Raw genomic sequence first — 20,091 nt, forward strand, 5'->3', positions numbered from 1 at the left:
CACCAGAAGGCATATATGGATAGAAGCATCTGGAAAACAGGCAGAGGAATCACAAGGAGTTAATAGGGAGAAGAGAGAAGAAATTAAATTAATTAATTTTTTTCTTTGGTTTTATTATTGCTTTATTTTTTATGTGCTTTAAAAAAATGCTGCAACATTTTCTAAAAGCGTATTCTAATAAATCCAATGTTATTTAGAAGAGTTTTGGAGATTTTTTAAATAAACTGTAGTAAAACCAAGCAGACGTGGTGTAGAGGACAGAAGTGAAGAGAAGGGAGAAGGCGAGGGAGGGGGAGGAAAGAGAGAGCGTGGTGTCTGTGCGTCTGAGCCTGCCTCAGCGAGATGTTCATGCTCATTCGAGAGCCGTCCACCGGAGGAGGTGGTGCTGCAGCAATGAGCGCACCGCAGGAGAGGAGCGCAAAGCAGGTGTGTATGAGGGCATCTGGACAGGTTTGTCAATGCTTATCAGTTTTTCTGTTGTTCTTCTCTCCACGGGTAGAAGAAACATTGATATTATATGATCAAATTTACATTGGTGGGCTTTGCACAATTTCATGCTCCCTAAAATAGGTCCTGAAATCAATAAATTCATAAGTAAATGTTGTAAATAGATGAATAGTTTTGCAGAATAAATATTACAATTTGAAAAGTTGCAGTTTTGATATAAGCTGAGCTAGACTGTGGACAAATTTTAAATATTTACCTGGAAATAAACCTTTAAAAATCAGCAGGAATTTAACTTTTCTGCATTTCTGTATATTTGGCTGCATGTCTGAATAGGACCTGTGCCGTGCCTTCATTTCTAGTTAGGTTTCTTGTTTTTTTTTCTTTCCAATTTCTGTCAACAAAGTATACTGTTATGATTTGGTGAACTCAGATACTTTTATATTTAGCCAGATTTTTATTGTTCTTGTTAGTCTGGTTGAGGTTAGGGTTCTTAAGCTATCAGCTTTAAAATGAAAGGACAAAAATTGCATTCATAGTCTATTTTTTAAGGAATTATTTATCCTCTTGAAACAATCCTACAAATCATCAACCAGTGAAGCTCTTTTAATTTACCTATTCTCGTGTTAATTGAATAAAATCAGCATCTTCCACAACCAGAGAAAAAAAAAATGTTTTAATGTGTTGTTTTCTTAACCCCACTCAGGTGCAGGCTGCCATCAAGAGGAAGATGGAGAGGCAGAAGAGGAGAAGCATTGAGCAGGGGATGGTCGCGGCGGAGGGTCAGGGCATGATCCATGTACCTCCACAGCGTCAGAGGTCCCGACAGCCGCCCCCGATGACGACAGCTGACGAGGGTGAAGACAGCGAAGCTTTGGAGGAACAGCTGGAGGAGATGCTGGAGGGACCTCACAGGAGTAATGGAGAGAATGAGGTGGAGGACGAGCCCGCAGACCTGCTGCCTATAGTCAACTCTGTGTTTGGACAGGTAAGACTGGAACCATCTGTGTGTTTCTGTTTTGGTTTCGATTGCCTAAGTGTGGCCCTGTGTGTGTTTTATTGTGGTTCTCCTGCATCAAGTTCTTCATCTTCTCATGTGTCTGTCCTCTAATTTGAAGGGAACCCAAAGCCAGCAGTTTAAAGCCCAACACCCAACCTGACCTCTGGTCTCACCAGAAGTTTTCAAAGCCAAAACAAAACAAATGTTGCCTTATTTAACTCTAAGAAAGTCATGTAGAAAAGCTGGGATGTCTGAATGCTGAAGGACATGATTTTAGGCTGCTTTGGGGAACATCATTAAATCTTAATCTGTAACAGATACAGCATTGGTATCCGATGAGCCCACTGTCTCTGGTGTCGTCTTTTACCCCAGTATCACATCCCATCACTCAGGTGGTCAAAGGCGACACAGAAGACACAAGAACACAGGAACATGGCAGACGTCTGTCACGGCTCGGTCCAGCAACCATAGTGTGGGAAAGTGTATGTAAATAACACCAAGCTGGAGTTAAAGTCTTGTTCTTCTGCTGCTGCTGACCTGAGCTCATCTCCTTAGTCATTTCTCCTCATTCATAATGACGAAGTTAATGCCACCTAATTACATCAGAAAAACTCAGGAGAGCTGAGGATGAAGTTAGCAGCAGGAAGTTAGAAAAAAATGTGATGTGAGTGGTGATGCAAGTGATCCAAAAAAAGAAGAAATCTGCTGAGTGAGTGGGAGACAGAAGTCAGGAAAGTCTGGAGAGAAGAGAACAGAGCGAAGCTGAAGATTGGATCAGTCAGTGCTTTATTACATGAAAGCTTAGGTTGAGCAGAGAGACAACCACAGCCCCTCGGCCCCCACATAATAAAACGAAGGGAAGCAGATGGCTGGCAAAAAGAGCGATATCTCCTAAAAAAAGACAACCTTTGCATTATTTTATTAATTCAGCAGCAGGAGGCAGAAAAGAGAATACCTCTCTAGAGTTTGTTCCCAGTGTTTCAAATCAAACTTTATATATATTTGGAAGAAGATGCATTATTTTGTCCTGCTCTAACTATTTAAAAGATGTCAAAATATACATATATATGTATACATATATAGATAGATAGATAGATAGATAGATAGATAGATAGATAGATAGATAGATAGATAGATAGATAGATAGATAGATAGATAGATAGATAGATAGATAGATAGATAGATAGATAGATAGATAGATAGATAGATAGATAGATAGATAGATAGATAGATAGATAGATAGATAGATAGATAGATAGATAGATAGATAGATAGATAGATAGATAGATAGATAGATAGATAGATAGATAGATAGATAGATAGATAGATAGATAGTTAGTTAGTTAATTGGATTAGATAGATAGGTAGCCACACACACTAGATCAGCGCACACACACCAGCAGTGGTTCACTGGAAAAACACAATGCACAGAGTTAAGTTACTTCTGTATTCTCATGTAACATACCTTGTTAGAGATGGGACAGTTGGGGGTGAGACGTGTAATCAAAACACAAACACAGAGACGTAAATAAACACATGTGCTTACCTACTGAGCGCTTTAAGGACAAAGACAATTGAAACCAGGAGGAGAAAAGAATCAGCCAAGGAGGGGGTCTTCAGTTGCAGCTGTTAATGTTGGTTCTGTCACAAATAATTTACATAAGCATGAGGAAATGACATTAGGCTCTCTAGAATAGCAGTGTTGCTGTAAGAATAAATATCTATAGAGGACATTTTTTCTTGTTTTTCAGGGCAGGGGTTATATTATGTAAATAAGGGAGGTTGTGAATGGGCAATTTATGCTGATGTTCTTCAGCAAAGCAGCCTACATTTGTGCAGAGGCACGCTGTAAGGTGTTGATTGTCTTCATCAGATTGACAGTATGTAGGAAGGAACTGTCTCCCTGATGGTTGTTTTTATGGAAATAGTGCTCTGTACCACTGTGAAGTCTGAACAGTTTCTGTACAGGGTGCATGGGGTCTTAGAGGTGTTCCCTTTGCCCCTTTATCAGACCCTAGACATGTACGAATCCCTGCAAGAGGAAAGGTCTGTCCCAATGACCCTCTCTGCAGATCCAAATGTTTGCTGCAGTTTAGATCTGTCCTGTTTTGTGGATCAGTCAAACCACACTATGATGAATGGTAGCAGGAGAGACGGGTGTCATTTGCAAGATTGTTATAGACTCGTCTGCTGAGATTTATGCCAAGGGAGAAAAGGAGTTGGGAGAAGACACATCCTTGGGGACGCCAGTCCTAATGGTTCTTGAATATTCTGGAGGAAGCTGGTGATCCACTGAATGGTGGAGGCCAGTATGGCGACCTAGATGAGCTTCTGTTTGGAGATTATCCAAGTTTGGTGTTAAAGGCAGGATCCTAGCTTATATTTCTGGGTGGTTGAGGTACTGCAAGATGCAACACACTCTCAGGTTAACAAGATCATCTGCCAACAAGATCATCTGCCAACCTGTGTTCAAAGGATTTAATGACCATAGCTATCAGGGCGACCGGTCTGTTGTCATTTAATCCTGTATTGTTGTGTTTCTTGAGGACCGGGATGATGGTGGAGAGTTTAAAACATGAGGGAGCCTCATTCTGCTCCAGATACCTGTTAAAAATCCAAGTAAAGATGGAGGTGAGAACAGCCAGCAAAGGTTTTGAGGTAAAAGGGGAAAATACCCTTGAATCCTGGAGCTATTCTAGTCTTCAGATGCTGAAAGACCTTATAAACATCTTACTCAGTGATCTGTAGTGCAGGAAGTAGTGCATTCATGTGTGGTGCAGACTTTTATTCGGCCCCCTTTGCTCTAATACCCTTCAAATAAACTATAGTGCAACAACTTTTGAAGTCAACTCATTCAGAAATATATTATCTTTTTTTGTGTAATTTAATCATATATGAATCTAGTTCATTCCAAGAATCTCTCAGAGCCTTTTTCTGTCTGTTATGTTGAAACTGTAAAATACTAAGAAACAGTCATCTACCTAAACTAAAAGGCTCATCGTACTGTAGATGGATATATGTCAGGGAAGTAGCAAAGAGGCCCATGGTAACTCCAGATAATCTGCTGATTGATATCTTGAATTTCACCAATCAGGGCACACTATAAACAGCAATATTGTATTTTATTTATCGGTGTGTTTAACTTTAAATCTCACTGTAGGTTCAGACGATCTCCGTTTTCTCATCATGAAGATTCTCTGTAGCAGCTGCAGTGACGCGTCCGCTGGATACTGTTGCTTATTGAATCCTGTTTATTCTTCCAGCAATATTTTCTGTTTTGCCTTAAATTATTTCACCGCTCACTGCTGGTTGGTTAAGCTAATTTTACATTTTTTTAATTTATATTTGTTAAATATTTTAAAGGAAATAATGCTTTAGTTTTTGCAGATTTGTAATGTTTCCCCTCAATGTGACTTTTGCTCATTTCATTAACCTTAGGGCAACATTTTATACAATAACTCCCCCGTTATTTATACATATTATCATAATAAAGAAATAAAACATTTTGATTAGCTCTTTTACCTGTATAAGTTTTTACATAAATTCTAATATTTGTATTGAAGCTCGAGTCAAATCAAAGAATTAAACTGAATTTTAACAATCTTGCTTTACAACCATAAGGTATCTGTGTACATGATTTCTAAAATCATCACAGAATGAGACATCATTTGAGCAGCTCAGCCTTTTCACTTCTTTTCCATTCCCTTCTACTTCCCTTTTAATCAGGCAGGGAGATTAACGCCTATCTGCCTTGGCCTCCTAATTCTTCCTCTTAAACTGAAGTCATTGGAATCATTGTGCAACATGTGAACGATAGAGATAGATAAAGGAAAAAAGAAGAGGAGGGGTCGTTTGATGGGTGGATTAAAAACCCTGTGGGAGGAGGAGGAGAGGGAAGCTGTGTCTGCAGAGACAAGTGCCATCAGAGGAAGGTCGGTTGGACAGGGTTAGTTTTTGTATTGTTGGGTTGGTTTGCTCATGTATGGATTTTAAACGTGTAAAGAAATAAGAATAAGAGAAAGGAGAGAAAGGTTGGTTGCAGGGGGTGACGTTTTTGATCTAGAGTTCTGGTGATGGGAAACTGCAACGAACCAGCTATTAAACGGAAACTAAAGAAGGTAGGAGGACTATGATTAGTCTTTTCTTTCTGATTTTCTATAACCCTTTTTTACTTTTAGTTGCTAAATTTAATATTTTAGGGAAGGAATTGACCTATATATATGTGTTCGAATAGTTAAAACGTACAGCAATATTCAATAAATTGGAATATCATTGAAAGGTTTATTTATTTATTGCCTATTTTGGTCATTTTCTGCTTATAGCTATGGGGAAGTTTAAAATACAACATACTAAGATAAGAATATTAGATCAGACAAAAAGGAAAAAATATTTTAAAAGCACAAATGTGAGCTTACTTGTTGCGTAAGGATTGTTATTTTCAAAAGTACTTTTAATTAGATCACTAAGACTCACCAGATGTATAGATTTGTCATTATATCTTTATATTTCACTGCTATTCTGTCTTGTAAGAATAAAAAATGAAGATATAGCACAAAACTACAGGTTGATTAAACATTGCAGAACATTACATTAAGTTAAATTGTTGTATTTTATAACTTTCTTAGAACTGGGTTTAAAAAGGTCTCGAAGCCTTAAAAATGTCTTTAAAACTTTTCCGGACTAATAGATTTCAGTGACTTCTCTTTGGTCCTAAAATTTCTTTTGTTTAGAGCATGACATATTTTTAGATCTCTTATCCTACTACATGTTAACAGACTGGTTCTCTTTAAGTTTTATTGATATTATAGACTGCTGATATTACAGTTAGCACTGAAAACCTGTTTATATTTACTGGGGCTTTCTTTCTATACAGTTAAAAGGTTTTTTGTTCTGATCAAAAAGCCTTTTTTTCATTGCAGTATATATCGCGACCAGGGTCTTTTACAAAATAAAGCCGGAGCTTTACGCGAAGAACCAACCAATTATTAAGCTGATTTTTGAAGCGATTCACAGACAATAAAATGCTTGATGTAGGTGTTAGTGAGGATTTCTGTGAAATAATGAGATTCTTATGTAATTCAGGCTTAAAGTCCCATTAAGGCTCACGTTGGCATGTGCAGAAAACAGTGGTCCATATTGTGTTCCATCAGTGACAAATCAGGTTTATGTTGCTGTGAGAGCTTTAATCTAACAGCCGATGTGTCTTTATAAGAGGAACACATATGGGACACAGCGGGGTAGGCTGAGGGGCCAGCAGGGTCTGCAGGAGGAAGACGAAGAAGATCAGGATATGGAGGATAAGTCATTTAAGGATTCCTTCAGGGCGCTGATGAGGAACTACAAAGTGCTGCAGAACATCATAGGCCCTGCCTGCATCTTCCTTAAAAAGGGCTTTGTTCAGACAACCGTATGTAACAGAAATCACTCTGTCCTCCTCATTAAGCTTTTCCACTCGTTTCATCCCCACATCTGGGCCCTCCATCAGCCTCCTCCCCTCATCACACAGGCCTGGGTCAGACAATCAGATCCCGCAGCACAACATGTCCTGGGAAGGATTGATTGCCGACTTTGATGGAAAATTATCGACTCACTTTGTAAAGCTTGTCTTTAAAATCTGGGACAGGAAAATGTGTTAGTTTCCAACTGAGACAAGTGGGCGATCAGACAAATTAGGTCTTGGTGAGACAGCAATACTTGCTAAATCATCTAGCTCTAAACCTAGTCACTTGTATCATTCTTCTGCTTTATATTTCAAATGTAAACTATGACTCTGCAATAAATTGATCCCTTTGTCCACTGTCTATATCTGCTTATCCACACTATCTCCAGCTCACTGGCTGAGAGGTGTCATAGGGGAGACAGTATGCACACACCCACACCTAAAGAAAAAAACAATGATTTAAAACTAATGTCTTTGGACTGTAAGACCTGAGTCGACTATGGGGGCAACCTGTCAACTACATGCATAAAGTTCCTGATCAGGACTGGGAACCAGATCTTTCTTTCTGCAAAGCAGCAGAACTAAATCTTTAGTCAGTGTTTCATCTGAAAATCATATGGTTTTCAAATTTTTAATGCAATTTTATTCAGCTAGCTCTGCTTCAATGCAATTTAAAAAAAAACACCTGTTTCTTATCACCCTAAATACACCAGCCCCTTAGGAAAACACAGTAGTTGCAGCATCATGCTGTGGGGTGGCTTTTCTGTACCAAGCAAGAAAGATCTGACAGGAAGATTGATCAAGCTAAGTAATGGGGCATACTTGGCAGAAAGCTAAAGGAAACAAAACTGAAATCTAAAGGCCTGGCAAAGACTGTAACCATGCAGAATGGCCTAGTCAAAGTCAGAAGGTTTTCTTTAGAAAGGAAGAATGAGGCAAAATTAAGAGTGACTAAAAAGTAAGGTTAATGTTATCTGATTGATAAGAATACATATGAAAAATAACTGTTTATAAAGACATCTAATCATGATTACATCACAGTTAGCCTATCAATCAACATAAAGTTTTTTTTTATATATATCTGAATTTTCCACTCAAAACATATTCCATCATGTTGAACTTGCTTTCATTGTTGTTTAGTGTACCCCCATGAGCTGATGTGCTTATTTTGTGTATAAATGTTTGGAAAATGTGATTTTGTCTCTGAGCTTTAATAAATAAGTTCCCTTAACTCTTTTCCCCCCAACAGGATAGAGAGCTGAGACCAGAGGAGCTGGAAGGTAAGACAATTGCAAATCTATCTGAACTGTGAACATTGATTGTGCTTACAATAATAAAAAGATTTGAATTTCTGATCAGAGCTCCGTGAGGCATTTGTGGAATTTGACAAGAACAAGAAGGGCTACATCAGTCACAGAGATCTCGGGGAGTGCATGAGGACTATGGGATACATGCCTACAGAGATGGAGCTCATCGAACTCAGCCAACAGATCTGTGAGTGAAGCAACTGCAGATCACAGAAAAAGGAATAAAATATGAGACAAATAATGCTTTCTTAAATGGGTCATATGGGCAGTTGTCCAGGGCGGCATTAGAAAATGGTGAACATCGCACAAAATAGAATAGAAAATCCCTTTATTGTTCCACAATGGGGAAATTTAGTTAATGTCAGCAAGTGACAGGTAATATACAGTAAAAGGGTCACACAGGTATAGAAATAAAAAAGTGTATATATGTACCAAAAAATAATAACAGAATAAAGTGAAAAAAGGTTAAACAAAAACAGTCAGTAAAAAGAAGGATAAATAACCAATAAATTCAGTAAGTGAGTATGTATAGAAATAGCAGCAACAGAAAATATGTTATAGTCCTCCAGCTGCAGGGAGGAAGAAGCTGCGATAAACGCTCTTTTGTGCATTCACCGTAAAGCAGGAGCTCTGCAGTTCAGCTGCAGCTTCATGCATGGGGTGGTAGACATTTTCCAACAGATATGTTAGTTTAGTTACAGTCCTTTTGTTTCCAACCACCTGAGCTGAGTCCAGGGGGCATCCAAGCACAAAGCTGGCCTTCCTGACGAGTTTATCCAACCGATTCCTCTGAGCCACAGATAATCCACTGCTCCAAAACACTACACCATAGAAGTTGGTCGATGCAACAACAGAGTCAAAGATAGACTTCAGGGGTGGTCCTGCAGTTCCAAAAGACTTCAGTCACCTCAGCCTGCTCTGATCCTTTCTTATAGACATCATCACTGTTATGAGTCCAGTCCAGTGTACTAAACAGTACACTGGACTGGACTCAAAACAGTAATGACTCCCATATACTTTTAAGTGTCCACTACAGTATCTCAATGTCCGCCCCCTGGACATGACATGATAAAAATGGAGCTTGTCTGTCAGATTTATGTTTTTTGTGTTTAGAATGGAAAGCTTCAATGTGCAGAAAAAGCATCAGCTACTTGGTGCTCACCACAACATAGCTTAATTCTGTTATTCCATAACCAAGAGGATGTGAGCAGAATTGATTGTATTTTAATGTGACTGTGTTTGTGTTTTCTAGCTGGAGGCAAAGTGGACTTTGAGGATTTTGTGGAGCTGATGGGACCAAAGTTGCTGGCAGAGACAGCAGACATGATCGGGGTCAAAGAGCTACGAGACGCATTCAAAGAGGTTCAAATAGATATAATTCATTATTTTTGGACACATAAAGAAATAAAGACTCCACGCACGAGAAATACTGACTGATCTAATTAATTACTCACAGCTCACAAACAAACACTGAGCTCCCTTAGAGATCTGAGTTTAAGAACCCCAATAATTTTAATCTAAGTTGGATTTTTTCTTTGTTTCAGTGTTTTATGTTAGTTAATTATTATGAGTGCACAAGTTTTACACTGTTAACATAAGTTTCAATATAGGTGGGGATTTGCGCTGTTTTCTCATTAGAGTAGACAGGTTTTATGTTGCGTTTTAATGAGAAACTGTCTACAGATCTGGCAGCTCTTATTGATAGTTGTGTAGGTGGTTAGCGATAGTCTCCTAAAGTCTCTACTTGAGTAATGGTTTAGCATTAGCAAAGCTAATATTTAATTTCTTTAATATGGGTTAACGAAGCTAACTTTTTTGTAAACCTGGCCCACTCCTGTCTATATAAAACAAAGAAAACACATAAGGAATCACACTGTAAAAAATTTATCAAATGGATTTAAAGTGTGTAGAATCATGGATTGACTGTCATCTACCAAGTTGTGTGCTTCACTCATCAAATTTCTTAATTAGTGCAATGTATGTAAAAGCAAGAAAACACTAGAAAATCAGGAACAGATAAAAAAAGAAAGTTTCTGATATCAGTCAATCATGGAAAGGATAAGTTTTATGTAATTTATTGGCCTTTTTTTTTTTTTTATTGAACTTTATTGATCTCACACTGGACAAATTTACCTCTGCATTTAACCCATCCCCTTGGAGAGCAGTGGGCTGCCATTGTGCAGCACCTGGGGAGCATTTTGGGGTTAAGGGTCTTGCTCAGGGACCCAGAGTTCAGGCTTTGTGGATTGAACCAGGTACTCGCAACGTTCTTAGAGCACAAGCACACTTTAAAACGCTAGGCCAACACTTTCCCCTCACTTTGAAACTCAGAATAACCACACTGAGAAACAATATTCACAAATTAAAATAAAAAACAGGGCAAACTCTTCTTGTAAATGGTCTGAATTACTTCAGGCTGATCAGAAATGTATATCTAATTTGTTCAAAGTCAGAAAACTAAAAATATATAATCACATGTCATATATTTTTTAAGATTCCTTTGTAAAAATGCACTATTTTTAGGTAGGACATAAACTTTTTTACGAATATAGATGTGATTTAAGCAAAGTACTTGGAAAACAACAAGAGGCATCATCAGTAGTGTTTACTTCATGGGTGACGCTTTAGAAATCAATAAATCCAGCAGTTTAATAATAATAAGTAAATTTTTATTCTTCTCCCCATTTTACTCAAATTGCTGTCTCATTGGTCACCTTGTCTGTGCGCAGTTCGACTCTAATGGCGACGGTCAGATCAGTTTGACGGAGCTGCGTGAGGCCATGAAGAAGCTGATGGGAGAACAAGTGACAAACAGAGAGATTAACGAGATCCTTAAGGATGTTGATCTGAATGGAGACGGCCTGGTTGACTTTGAGGGTAAGAAAGATTCAACATAATGTCTTCGACATCCACCTCAATGCTTCTCATTTCTGTGTTTCTGTCTTCTCAGAGTTTGTGCGAATGATGTCTCGCTGATCATCCCAGCTGTCCTGCATGTAACACAGGAAAAAGCAACACGTTCCTGCTGTGAACTTTATTTTCAATGTGTTTAATATAAATATTTTTCTATCAAATATCAAAACAGGAAAATATATAACTGAGACAAAGGAAAACATATGAATAGCAGTATAATACATATCAGCTTGCAAATGAAAATGTATAATCTCTTGATTTTATCATATTTTTTATATGTAAGTTATTCTTTTTTCGGGGTGTATTTTTTTTGTAAATATTCCTATTTTAATAGCGAATAAATAAACAGATGAATGGAGAAACAGAAGCCAGTTATTTATGTATTATTTATTATTATCATTTATTTCTATTTAAGGTGAAATGGAAAACTTTTAATTTGTGATGTTCAGAAGAGAAAAGAGGAGATTTTAATAGTTTTCTAGATTAATTTCCTCCTCTTTTTAGAAATCAGAAATTGAAAAAAGTTTTTAAACTTATCCCAATCAATCAAGTATCCCTTTTTGGCTTTTTTCTTTTACAAAAGATGTGCAAATTCCAACTAGAAATATCTGCAAAGAGGATCACCAGACAAGATAAGATTGACTATGTTGATCTCACATTGGAGAAATTCACTTGTCACATCAGCTAACTGGCAAAAGAAGGTGCCAAAATGAGGAAAAGGTGCATGGGGTATGTACAGTGTGTCCACACTGTACAGCTGAAGTATCTTATTTAACAGGGTTATTGCACAGGTTATTGCACAGTAATATCATGTGCAATAACCCTGTTAAATTGTTAGATTCCCTCCTTCCATGAGTTGTATGGGTCTAGAGATAGAAGAAATGTGGTTGACAGTTTGTCTGCAGAGATGACAGCATCTGTGACTCTTCAAAGCTCTTTTAACAAAAACATCCCCCACAGACCCAGTTTCTTCCCCAGGTTAATCTGATGAACCCAAACAATCACAGCTAAAAAAGGCAAATTGATACACTGAAAACTAGAAACACACATTAAAACACTAGTCAATTTCCATTTTAATATATTTATATTTAAAATATCTTCATGTTGATTTCAGGAGTTGGGTTGGCTCTTTAGTTTCAGTCACATCAACTTTCAATAATTCTTTATCATAACAATGAATTTTGGGCAGTTTTACAGCCTTGATTCTGTGGGACATTTAGACTGGTTAATTATTGTTCCAGTGTGACACAAAACCAGTTTTGTAAAGAACTGTACTGGTTTCCAAACAGTCCTGTTCTCCAACTGATATCATCCTTTTGAGGAGCAGAGGCGTAGCCAGAAAAATTTTATAAGGGTGGCCAGGCAATGTCCAATGTACACTAAGGGGTGGCGAAAAGTGGATAGGCATCAGAACCTCTGGGTCAATCTACACTGTTCCAACAGGAACATTAATGAGCACAACATCCATATTTTCCAAATAAAGACAAAATATCCTTTCCTACAGCCTTTGCTAAAAATAAATGCATATATTTAAACATCTTCCTAGATAAAAGGTAAAGTGGATTAAATTCTTTCAGGTTTGAGTTCTGGGGTGAATATCGTTTCAATTTTCATTAGTTACTTTTATCAATAATCATTCTGCAAAAAGTATATATTTACAAGTACTAATATCTACATAAAATTATTAATACCTTTTTATAAAAATAGTTATCTATGATTTCACTGAATACTCCTATATGACTTGCAGAGAGAAATAATTTTCTCTTTACCCCATATAACACAAAATGTAGTTCTGAAAAGAGCTTGAATTCTGTACTTTTCATCTTTAACCAGTGTTTTTGTTGTCAAGTAAATGTTTACATAGGAAAAATTTAAATGTTTTGAATATTTCACTTGAGAGTATTACTGTTGCCATCATCTGTATTAGAGGGAAAAAAATGGTTGGGGTGGCCACAGGGGCCCCCCATCTAGCTCCGCCCCTGTTGGGGAGGTGAGATTACAAACCAGGTCTTCTTATTTATCATCAGTTTCTAATCTTGAAAAATTGTCTTTTGGAAGAAGCATCATAAAAACTTATTATATATATAAAAAAAAAAAAAAAACGTAAGTAAATAAAAAAAAAACATTTAAAAAACCTTTTTTAGAAGTTTTGCAATGATTTCCACTTTTAAGGCTGGGCTGACATCTTAATGAACTCTGTCCACTAAAAATAGGATTTCTCTTAAGTTCATGTGAAGGCGAACAAGACAGTATGTTAGCCGCTAACATTTTAGACGTTACCAATTCAGTAATTCTCTTTTTATTTATTACAAAATAACTATTGAAATAAAATGGTGATAAATAGCTATAAAGCATTTAAGAAAACAAAAAAACACAAGTTTAAAAATAACAACTTCATGGTGTCACAGTCTTGGTTTTGTTATGTTTATTTAGAGTATTCAGTCTTACTTTGCTTCTTGTTTTAATGTCTAATTATTATTTTGTTTTCTTGTTAGTTCCTGTCCTCCAGGTTTTCCATTTGTTGTCCTCTGCTGCCCTCTTGTGTCCTCTATCCCTAGCTCTGTTCTCTGCTCTGTCCTCCCTTGCTGTTTTCTCTGTGCTGCTAGCACCTGTTGCCAATTTCCTCATCAGCTCTCTCCTTGTCTCTGTCCCCTTTAAAAACCCTCCCTCTTCAGTTCTTGTTTGCTGGATCCTTGTCTTACATCTCATCAAACCTCTGGTCAGTTCTCTGTCGTCCTTCCTTGTCTCTTCCTGGTTCTTAGTTTGGGTTTTTCCCTGATGTCTCCTAGATTCTGGTTCTGAAGATATTTTTGTTGGATTTTTTGACTCCTGTCTTGTGAGATATTTTTGTTGGATTTTTGACTCCTGCCTCAGAGCCTGTTTACCAATTAAAACACTTTATTCACTTCAACCAACTCATCTCTGCATTTGGGTCCTCTAACCAACTCCACCAAATCGTGACACATGGTTTTTTTGTTATTTAGGCCCAAAGCTGCAGAAATTAGTTAAACAAAATAGATGAAATCTAGAAAATAGCTAATAAAGCAAAGAGACCTGCATACATGTGTGTACATTAACATAAGTGAAGATGATTTATCCCTGTTACATTTATTAATTCTAACACAGCCATGAATTTTCCGTTGCATGAAACCTGTTAAGGACTTCAGCAGTTATACAATGTGCAACTATGAGGTTCTGTTTAAAGATTTATGCTGCAAATCATTCCAACCTCACACAGTGTATCCTTAGTAGGTAAAAACATCACCATAGGCATAAATTGTTGTTTTATGATTTGTTTCGGTCTTTTTTAAAGTTTTTTCTTATTTTTGTTAATAATTCACAAGAGCAAGATCTTTGAAATCAATGTTTTTCCTTTTATTGAAAACTTGGCTAAGGATCTGTACAGCAGAAAAGGTTTGTAAAGCACAAGGGCAAGAGGAGACGGGGTAGGGGGTGATGAGGGACTCCGTTTCCCATGGTGCATCATACCCTTAGCCGAGAATCATGTGTGAAACAGCAAGAGGTACTGAGTTTTCTCTTTGGAGTCTCAGAGGACTGGATGGGGGGGTTGAGTTGAGAGAGTTAAAAAAAATAAGAAAGAAAAAGAGAGGAAGCAAAGTACAGGCCAGAGGGGAGAAAGAGACAGAGAGGGATGGAGGGTGGAATTGGTGGTTTAACTGGTCCAGCTGGTCGGGGGGGTAGAAATATACCTTCTCCTTTCACTCCGTTAGATCACAGACCTCTCAAAGGCACTGAGGTGAAGACCCCCAGACGTCTCTCCCCCGTTCCCTCTTGCTCCGCCCCTCTCCCTCACTTCCGCTCTTTCTCTTTCTCTCCTTCCCAAAGCCTCACTTGCTGGCCATGGTGTAGCAGCCATGTGGGTGAAACTGCATGTCAATAATACGCCTCACGGACTGGAACTCAGGGAAGCGGGCACCGTATTCATTGAAGTGCCTGTAGTCGCCCTTCTCCAGCAGGTACTGGGTGCCACGGTATCCAGGGTACTGGTATCCCACCCAGCTGGGGAAAGCAACGAGAAACAGAAATGGGTCATAAAGTAGGGACTTTCATTTGCTGTTTGTCCTCTTTGGTGGTTTGGTACTCACGTTCCACAGCTGACCATAATGCTGCTCACGATATCTGTGAAGCCATAGGAGTAAAGGCTGGGAACGTCATCGTCCATGATCTCCATCTTGCGACCCTGGAAGTTTTCCATCTCATATAGGCAGATCTTGTGCTTCTCTGGGTCCTAAAGGTTAACACATCAGGAAAGAATGCTCAATGTCTATATAGAACCTAAAATAAGATGAGAATGTAGATGTTTTTTTTACCATTCGGACAGGCCTGAAGGACATCAGGTAGTCATTGCGGTTGTTGCTGCTCCAGGAGCTCCAACGAGGATACTCGCCCTTCTCCAGGATGAACATCTCACCACAGAAGTTCATCTGCTCAAATCCAACAAAGCTGCAACACAAAGTTGGGAGACAACCATTCAACGTTTTTTTGTCTGAAATGAAGTCGAAACATGTGGTTTGGAGGAAACTTACGGTCCACACTCAACGCGCAGAGAACGGACGCGGTCCATGCCCATCTCACACACATTCATACACTCATTGTTGATCTCAATCATGCGACCCTGGAAGTTCTCCTGGTCAAACACGAACATCTGGTGGATGGAAAGAAAACTCACACGTTATATGTTTATCAGCTTATGTTACATCATTTACAGAGGGGCAGCTGAGTGAGGGCGACAGACCTTGTAGGACATCATCCCCATCTCAGACTTCTTGCTCTGAGCGGCCTTGCCGTCAGTCTGGGAAGAAGTCTTGGCCTTATCTCCAGTGGACATGATTGCTGAATGAAAAAACATGGAGGTTCATGGCTCTTTTTCTTTTTTTTTTCTTTGACAAAAATATGAGCTGAATGAATATATAGGACTGAACTTCCAAAAATGTCTAGTGTGTCTTACCTGTCTGTGTGTGTGATGCCTGCACCGAGCTTCACTGAGAGTGTGTGTGGCTCAGAGAGCCCCCCTCGCTTTTATACGCTGGCGCCCACAGGAGGAGGATTATGCAGAGAGAAACAAACCTGCTGAGGTCAGAGCAGAGAGACAAAAGAAACCCCTCATCATCAGAGGGGGACAGGCAGAGAGGATAGACAGAAGCAGGGCGGCAGCAAGACAATTTCAATGTAGCTGCCATGACTTGAAGTATCCTGTGTAGTTTTAGATTGTTTTCATCCCCGTCTCTCACATAATATATGCTTTAAGTTTGACTGCGGCTGACTTGGAACAATTCTAATGAATTGTGTCCAATGGCACACTCCTTTTTATTATGTAAGGACCTCTGACTGGGAGAGATTATATATAAGTAAAGAAAATGAGAAATACTTTTCTAAGAAATCAAATTATCCATTTTTTTATCACTTCATCCACCAAGTGTTGTTTTCTAGAACTCTTTTTCCAGTGGATTCTCAACTTTTCAGCACGCTACCTTGAATACATGAGAGACAAAGGCAAACTAGGCAACATCTGGATAAAATGAGACATTTCAGTGGAAAATTTGAAAAATATTACAAATATATATTTTTTTCTTTTTTCTTATTGAACCGGCAAAGAACAAAAAAACTGATTGCTTATTATGTGGCAGATACCAAGGACAGTCACAGCTATATTATGACAGTGCCATATATGGTCAAAGATGGATCCCAAAGCATTGTTTTAGTTTTCTGTTAGTGCTTTTCTAACTTTTTGTAATAGCTCGCTGTGCTGCTATGAAAACTACAGATTATCTATCTATCTATCTATCTATCTATCTATCTATCTATCTATCTATCTATCTATCTATCTATCTATCTATCTATCTATCTATCTATCTATCTATCTATCTATCTATCTATCTATCTATCTATCTATCTATCTATCTATCTATCTATCTATCTATCTATCTATCTATCTAAGCTAAATCATAATAGAGATTATTATAGGACATGTTCATTCTATAAATCTAAGACCAGTTAAAAACAGCACTAAAAGAGATTAAAGCATTATATTAGGGTTGATAGCAGGATGAGTTCCTTTAGTGAAACACAGAACTTACAAACACCGAGCCAGCAGTAAAATACGTACTATGAAGATCAGAAACATGAGTGATTGTTGCAGTTTTAAATAAGATGAAGGCTCTCTGCTAAGTTTTGCTACCTGCTGTATGTGACCAAATGACAACATTATGTCTCTCCAATTCTGTTTAAATATTCATTATAGAATTGAACATATTTTAATGGTTAATTATTCAATCAGTGAACAAATCTTTGTTTTATTGTAAACAAACACAGCAGAGGTTTAGATTAGTGATTCAAACTTCAAAATTAAAAGATAAGGAACAATAAAAAGATTTTGGGGAAAAAAACTATTGGTTTTCTGCCTTGTAGTGATTCTGCTAGAACTATTCCAATATAAAACACTTTGGTTTATTTAGTTTATTTATTAATCCCAGTGCGCTCCAGTTTGGTGTTTACTTTGGTGTCCAGACCCCAACCTTGGGAACCCCTGTGCAAACGCGCGTGCACGGCTGCTCCAGATGTGTGCACGCGTGAATAAGGAAATATGATTTTACCTTCTCTGAAAGGTTTCTGTGCTTTAGTTCAGACCCCTCACGGATCTCTTTTTTTATGCCACCTTAATCCTCCTACATTCTCCTCCCCGATTCCAACCCTTTTGTTCGGGGGTCAGGCGGTGGACTGCTGACCGGGGTCCGAACATGCCGGAGCGCCCTTTGTTCTCCAGCCTCAGGAGAACTATAGGATCTGCTGAGCTGGCCGATGCAGCTGGACAACAGCATGCGGCGGTCATGCAGGGTCGCTGGAGCGCGCGCGTCGCCACTGCTCCTCATGCCAAGTGGACAATTTAACACGAAGCCAGAGAGACTGGGTGCGCATGGATGAACGCTCCTCCCACCAACTGCTCGGTATAAAACTGAAGCGCCAGGTTCTCTCAAAGCTCTACTAGAGGCAGGCGGTAGGCGCACACCAATCCAGAGTTCTTCCAATACAGTGCCAGTCTAGGTAAGGCGACCTCTGTTCTAACTTGGTCAACCCAGAAGCACTTTAACTGCAATTAGATACATATTTCAACCTGATCTGCCCAAACCTCCTCCAAATGACACTTTTACAGATGTTTTATCCCATTTATAAATGAGCACTGGCAAAAATAATGAACATCATCTAAAATGCTTGATATTGTTTTTGTATTATTTTCTCTATCAGGAGTCAAGATGTCCAGAACTACAAGGTCACCAATGATGAAGCCTTTGGTCCACTCAGGAAACGCCATGGCTCCTTTCTTCAAGGTAATCACCTGCTCTTCTGTGCACCAACAGAAAGCATGCAGTTGATTTGTGATCATACCTGCTCGGTGCAAAGGAACGATTAGATAAGAATCGTTTAATCTTCCCAGGTGACTGTGTTTGAGCAAGAGGATTTCCAAGGGAAGTGTGTGGAGTTCACTACTCAATGCTGCAATATCCAGGAGTGTGGACTGGACAACATCCGCTCCATCAGGGTGGAGAGTGGAGCGTAAGTCACAGTATTGTACTGACATCACCAGGCTGGACAACCGTCCTTGCAACGTCAGTGTCAGCTAAATCCTTGGACTGCTTTGGTTGAAATATTTGGCAGACATATTTAGGCATAAGCCTAATTAATTTGGATTAACTTTAAGAATTAACACAGCTAACATAAATTTGAATGATGAAGATCATGCAGCTCACAGTGAGAGGAGGGGGCCGATAATGGAAAAGATAAACTGATCAAAATGTGGTTTCTCAGTAACTGATTCCTTTTTTCTTCTAAGATTGTACATCCCTGGCTATGTACTTTTTTTCAACCGTCAAACTAGAAGCACATCTGTGACCTGTTCTGTTTCTGTATCTTTGTGTAAAGCTGGATGGGTTTCGAGCACCACAATTTCCAGGGCCAGCAGTTCATCCTGGAGAGAGGAGAGTATCCCCGCTGGGAAGCCTACAGCGGCTCCATCTCCTACCACGTGGAGCGTCTCATGTCTTTGTACCCCATCTACTGCGCCGTGAGTACATCCTCCTGATCCTGGTCTCACACAGAGTCCAGCCGACTGATACCTTTGCGTTCCCCCTCAGTCCCACCAGAACAGCCGTATGATCATTTATGAGAGGGACAACTTTATGGGTCGCAGTGTGGAGATCTGTGATGACTACCCCTCTCTGAGGGCCATGGGCTGGATGCTGCCCGAGGTCGGCTCCATGCATGTGCAGTGTGGCGCGTAAGTTCTAACTCTAAGCTCTTTGCGATTGACAGAAGGCCTCAGCAGGAAGCTGTGCTGTTAATCCCTCTAACCCTGTATGATCCTGATGCTGTTCCCTTACAGCTTTGTGTGCTACGAGTTCCCTGGCTACAGGGGTCAGCAGTACCTCATGGAGTGTGAGAAACACAGTGGAGACTACAAGCACTGGACTATCTGGGGCTCCCACTGCCAGACCCCTCAGATCCAGTCCATCAGACGCATCCAGCACTGAGACTCAGGCCAAGCAGCTCCTCTTCCCCCATACTCTTCCTCATTTCCTCCTCCCCTCATTTATCATCCTCCTCTTGACTTAAGCCACCCCAACCTGACACCGCAGACCCAGAGTGTGATAAGAGACAATATCGCACTGTTAAAGCACAGGGAATTGCATACTTCACACACATGCTGACATGAATGATGCACAGAGTGTCTTTTTATTTGGTTTAAAGGCTCCTCCACGCATCAGGCACACACCTGAGCTGTACTCGATTGGATAAGTGTAAAACCTGGAGATAAACAGGGAGTGCCCCCCCTCCCCAATGAGTGAGGCAAAGGTGCAGCTCAGATGTGTTGTTTGTGTGCTGGAGACCGACCCACAGGTTGATTACTAATAAAATAATTTTACTTCATGTGTTCTTGTCTTATTACTGAGTCTGTTATTTATGTTTCCTCG

The 20,091-nt window shown here is 39.2% G+C and overlaps 3 protein-coding genes across 5 annotated transcripts; 2 read left to right on the forward strand and 1 right to left on the reverse strand.

The window, feature by feature from the left end:
- cabp2b (calcium binding protein 2b) lies at positions 1-11,468 on the forward strand. 3 transcript variants are annotated; one of them, XM_038305103.1, is made up of 7 exons: positions 1-426; positions 1,151-1,432; positions 8,134-8,164; positions 8,244-8,378; positions 9,444-9,553; positions 10,921-11,068; positions 11,142-11,468. In XM_038305103.1, the coding sequence occupies exons 1-7, from the start codon at positions 343-345 to the stop codon at positions 11,165-11,167; spliced, it is 816 nt and encodes a 271-aa protein (XP_038161031.1). In that variant the 5' UTR covers positions 1-342; the 3' UTR covers positions 11,168-11,468. The 3 variants fall into 3 exon arrangements, with proteins under 3 accessions (XP_038161031.1, XP_038161033.1, XP_038161032.1); XM_038305105.1 differs by lacking the exons at positions 1-426; positions 1,151-1,432 and adding an exon at positions 5,346-5,562; XM_038305104.1 differs by lacking the exons at positions 1-426; positions 1,151-1,432 and adding an exon at positions 6,371-6,851.
- Positions 11,469-14,457: 2,989 nt separating this feature from the next.
- LOC119796522 (beta-crystallin B1-like) lies at positions 14,458-16,192 on the reverse strand. The gene is made up of 6 exons (XM_038305119.1): positions 16,074-16,192; positions 15,861-15,958; positions 15,652-15,770; positions 15,436-15,568; positions 15,211-15,353; positions 14,458-15,124 (listed from the first exon to the last, which is right to left on the reverse strand). The coding sequence occupies exons 2-6, from the start codon at positions 15,951-15,953 to the stop codon at positions 14,953-14,955; spliced, it is 660 nt and encodes a 219-aa protein (XP_038161047.1). The 5' UTR covers positions 15,954-15,958; positions 16,074-16,192; the 3' UTR covers positions 14,458-14,952.
- Positions 16,193-18,007: 1,815 nt separating this feature from the next.
- On the forward strand, positions 18,008-20,047 carry cryba1l1 (crystallin, beta A1, like 1). Its single transcript, XM_038305120.1, has 6 exons — positions 18,008-18,166; positions 18,368-18,450; positions 18,558-18,676; positions 19,043-19,184; positions 19,255-19,397; positions 19,503-20,047. The coding sequence occupies exons 2-6, from the start codon at positions 18,376-18,378 to the stop codon at positions 19,648-19,650; spliced, it is 627 nt and encodes a 208-aa protein (XP_038161048.1). The 5' UTR covers positions 18,008-18,166; positions 18,368-18,375; the 3' UTR covers positions 19,651-20,047.
- The last annotated feature ends 44 nt before the right edge of the window (positions 20,048-20,091 follow it).

Source organism: Cyprinodon tularosa, unplaced genomic scaffold, assembly GCF_016077235.1.
Source record: "Cyprinodon tularosa strain WSP-4 unplaced genomic scaffold, ASM1607723v1 ctg551, whole genome shotgun sequence".
Taxonomy (NCBI): Eukaryota; Metazoa; Chordata; class Actinopteri; order Cyprinodontiformes; family Cyprinodontidae; genus Cyprinodon; species Cyprinodon tularosa.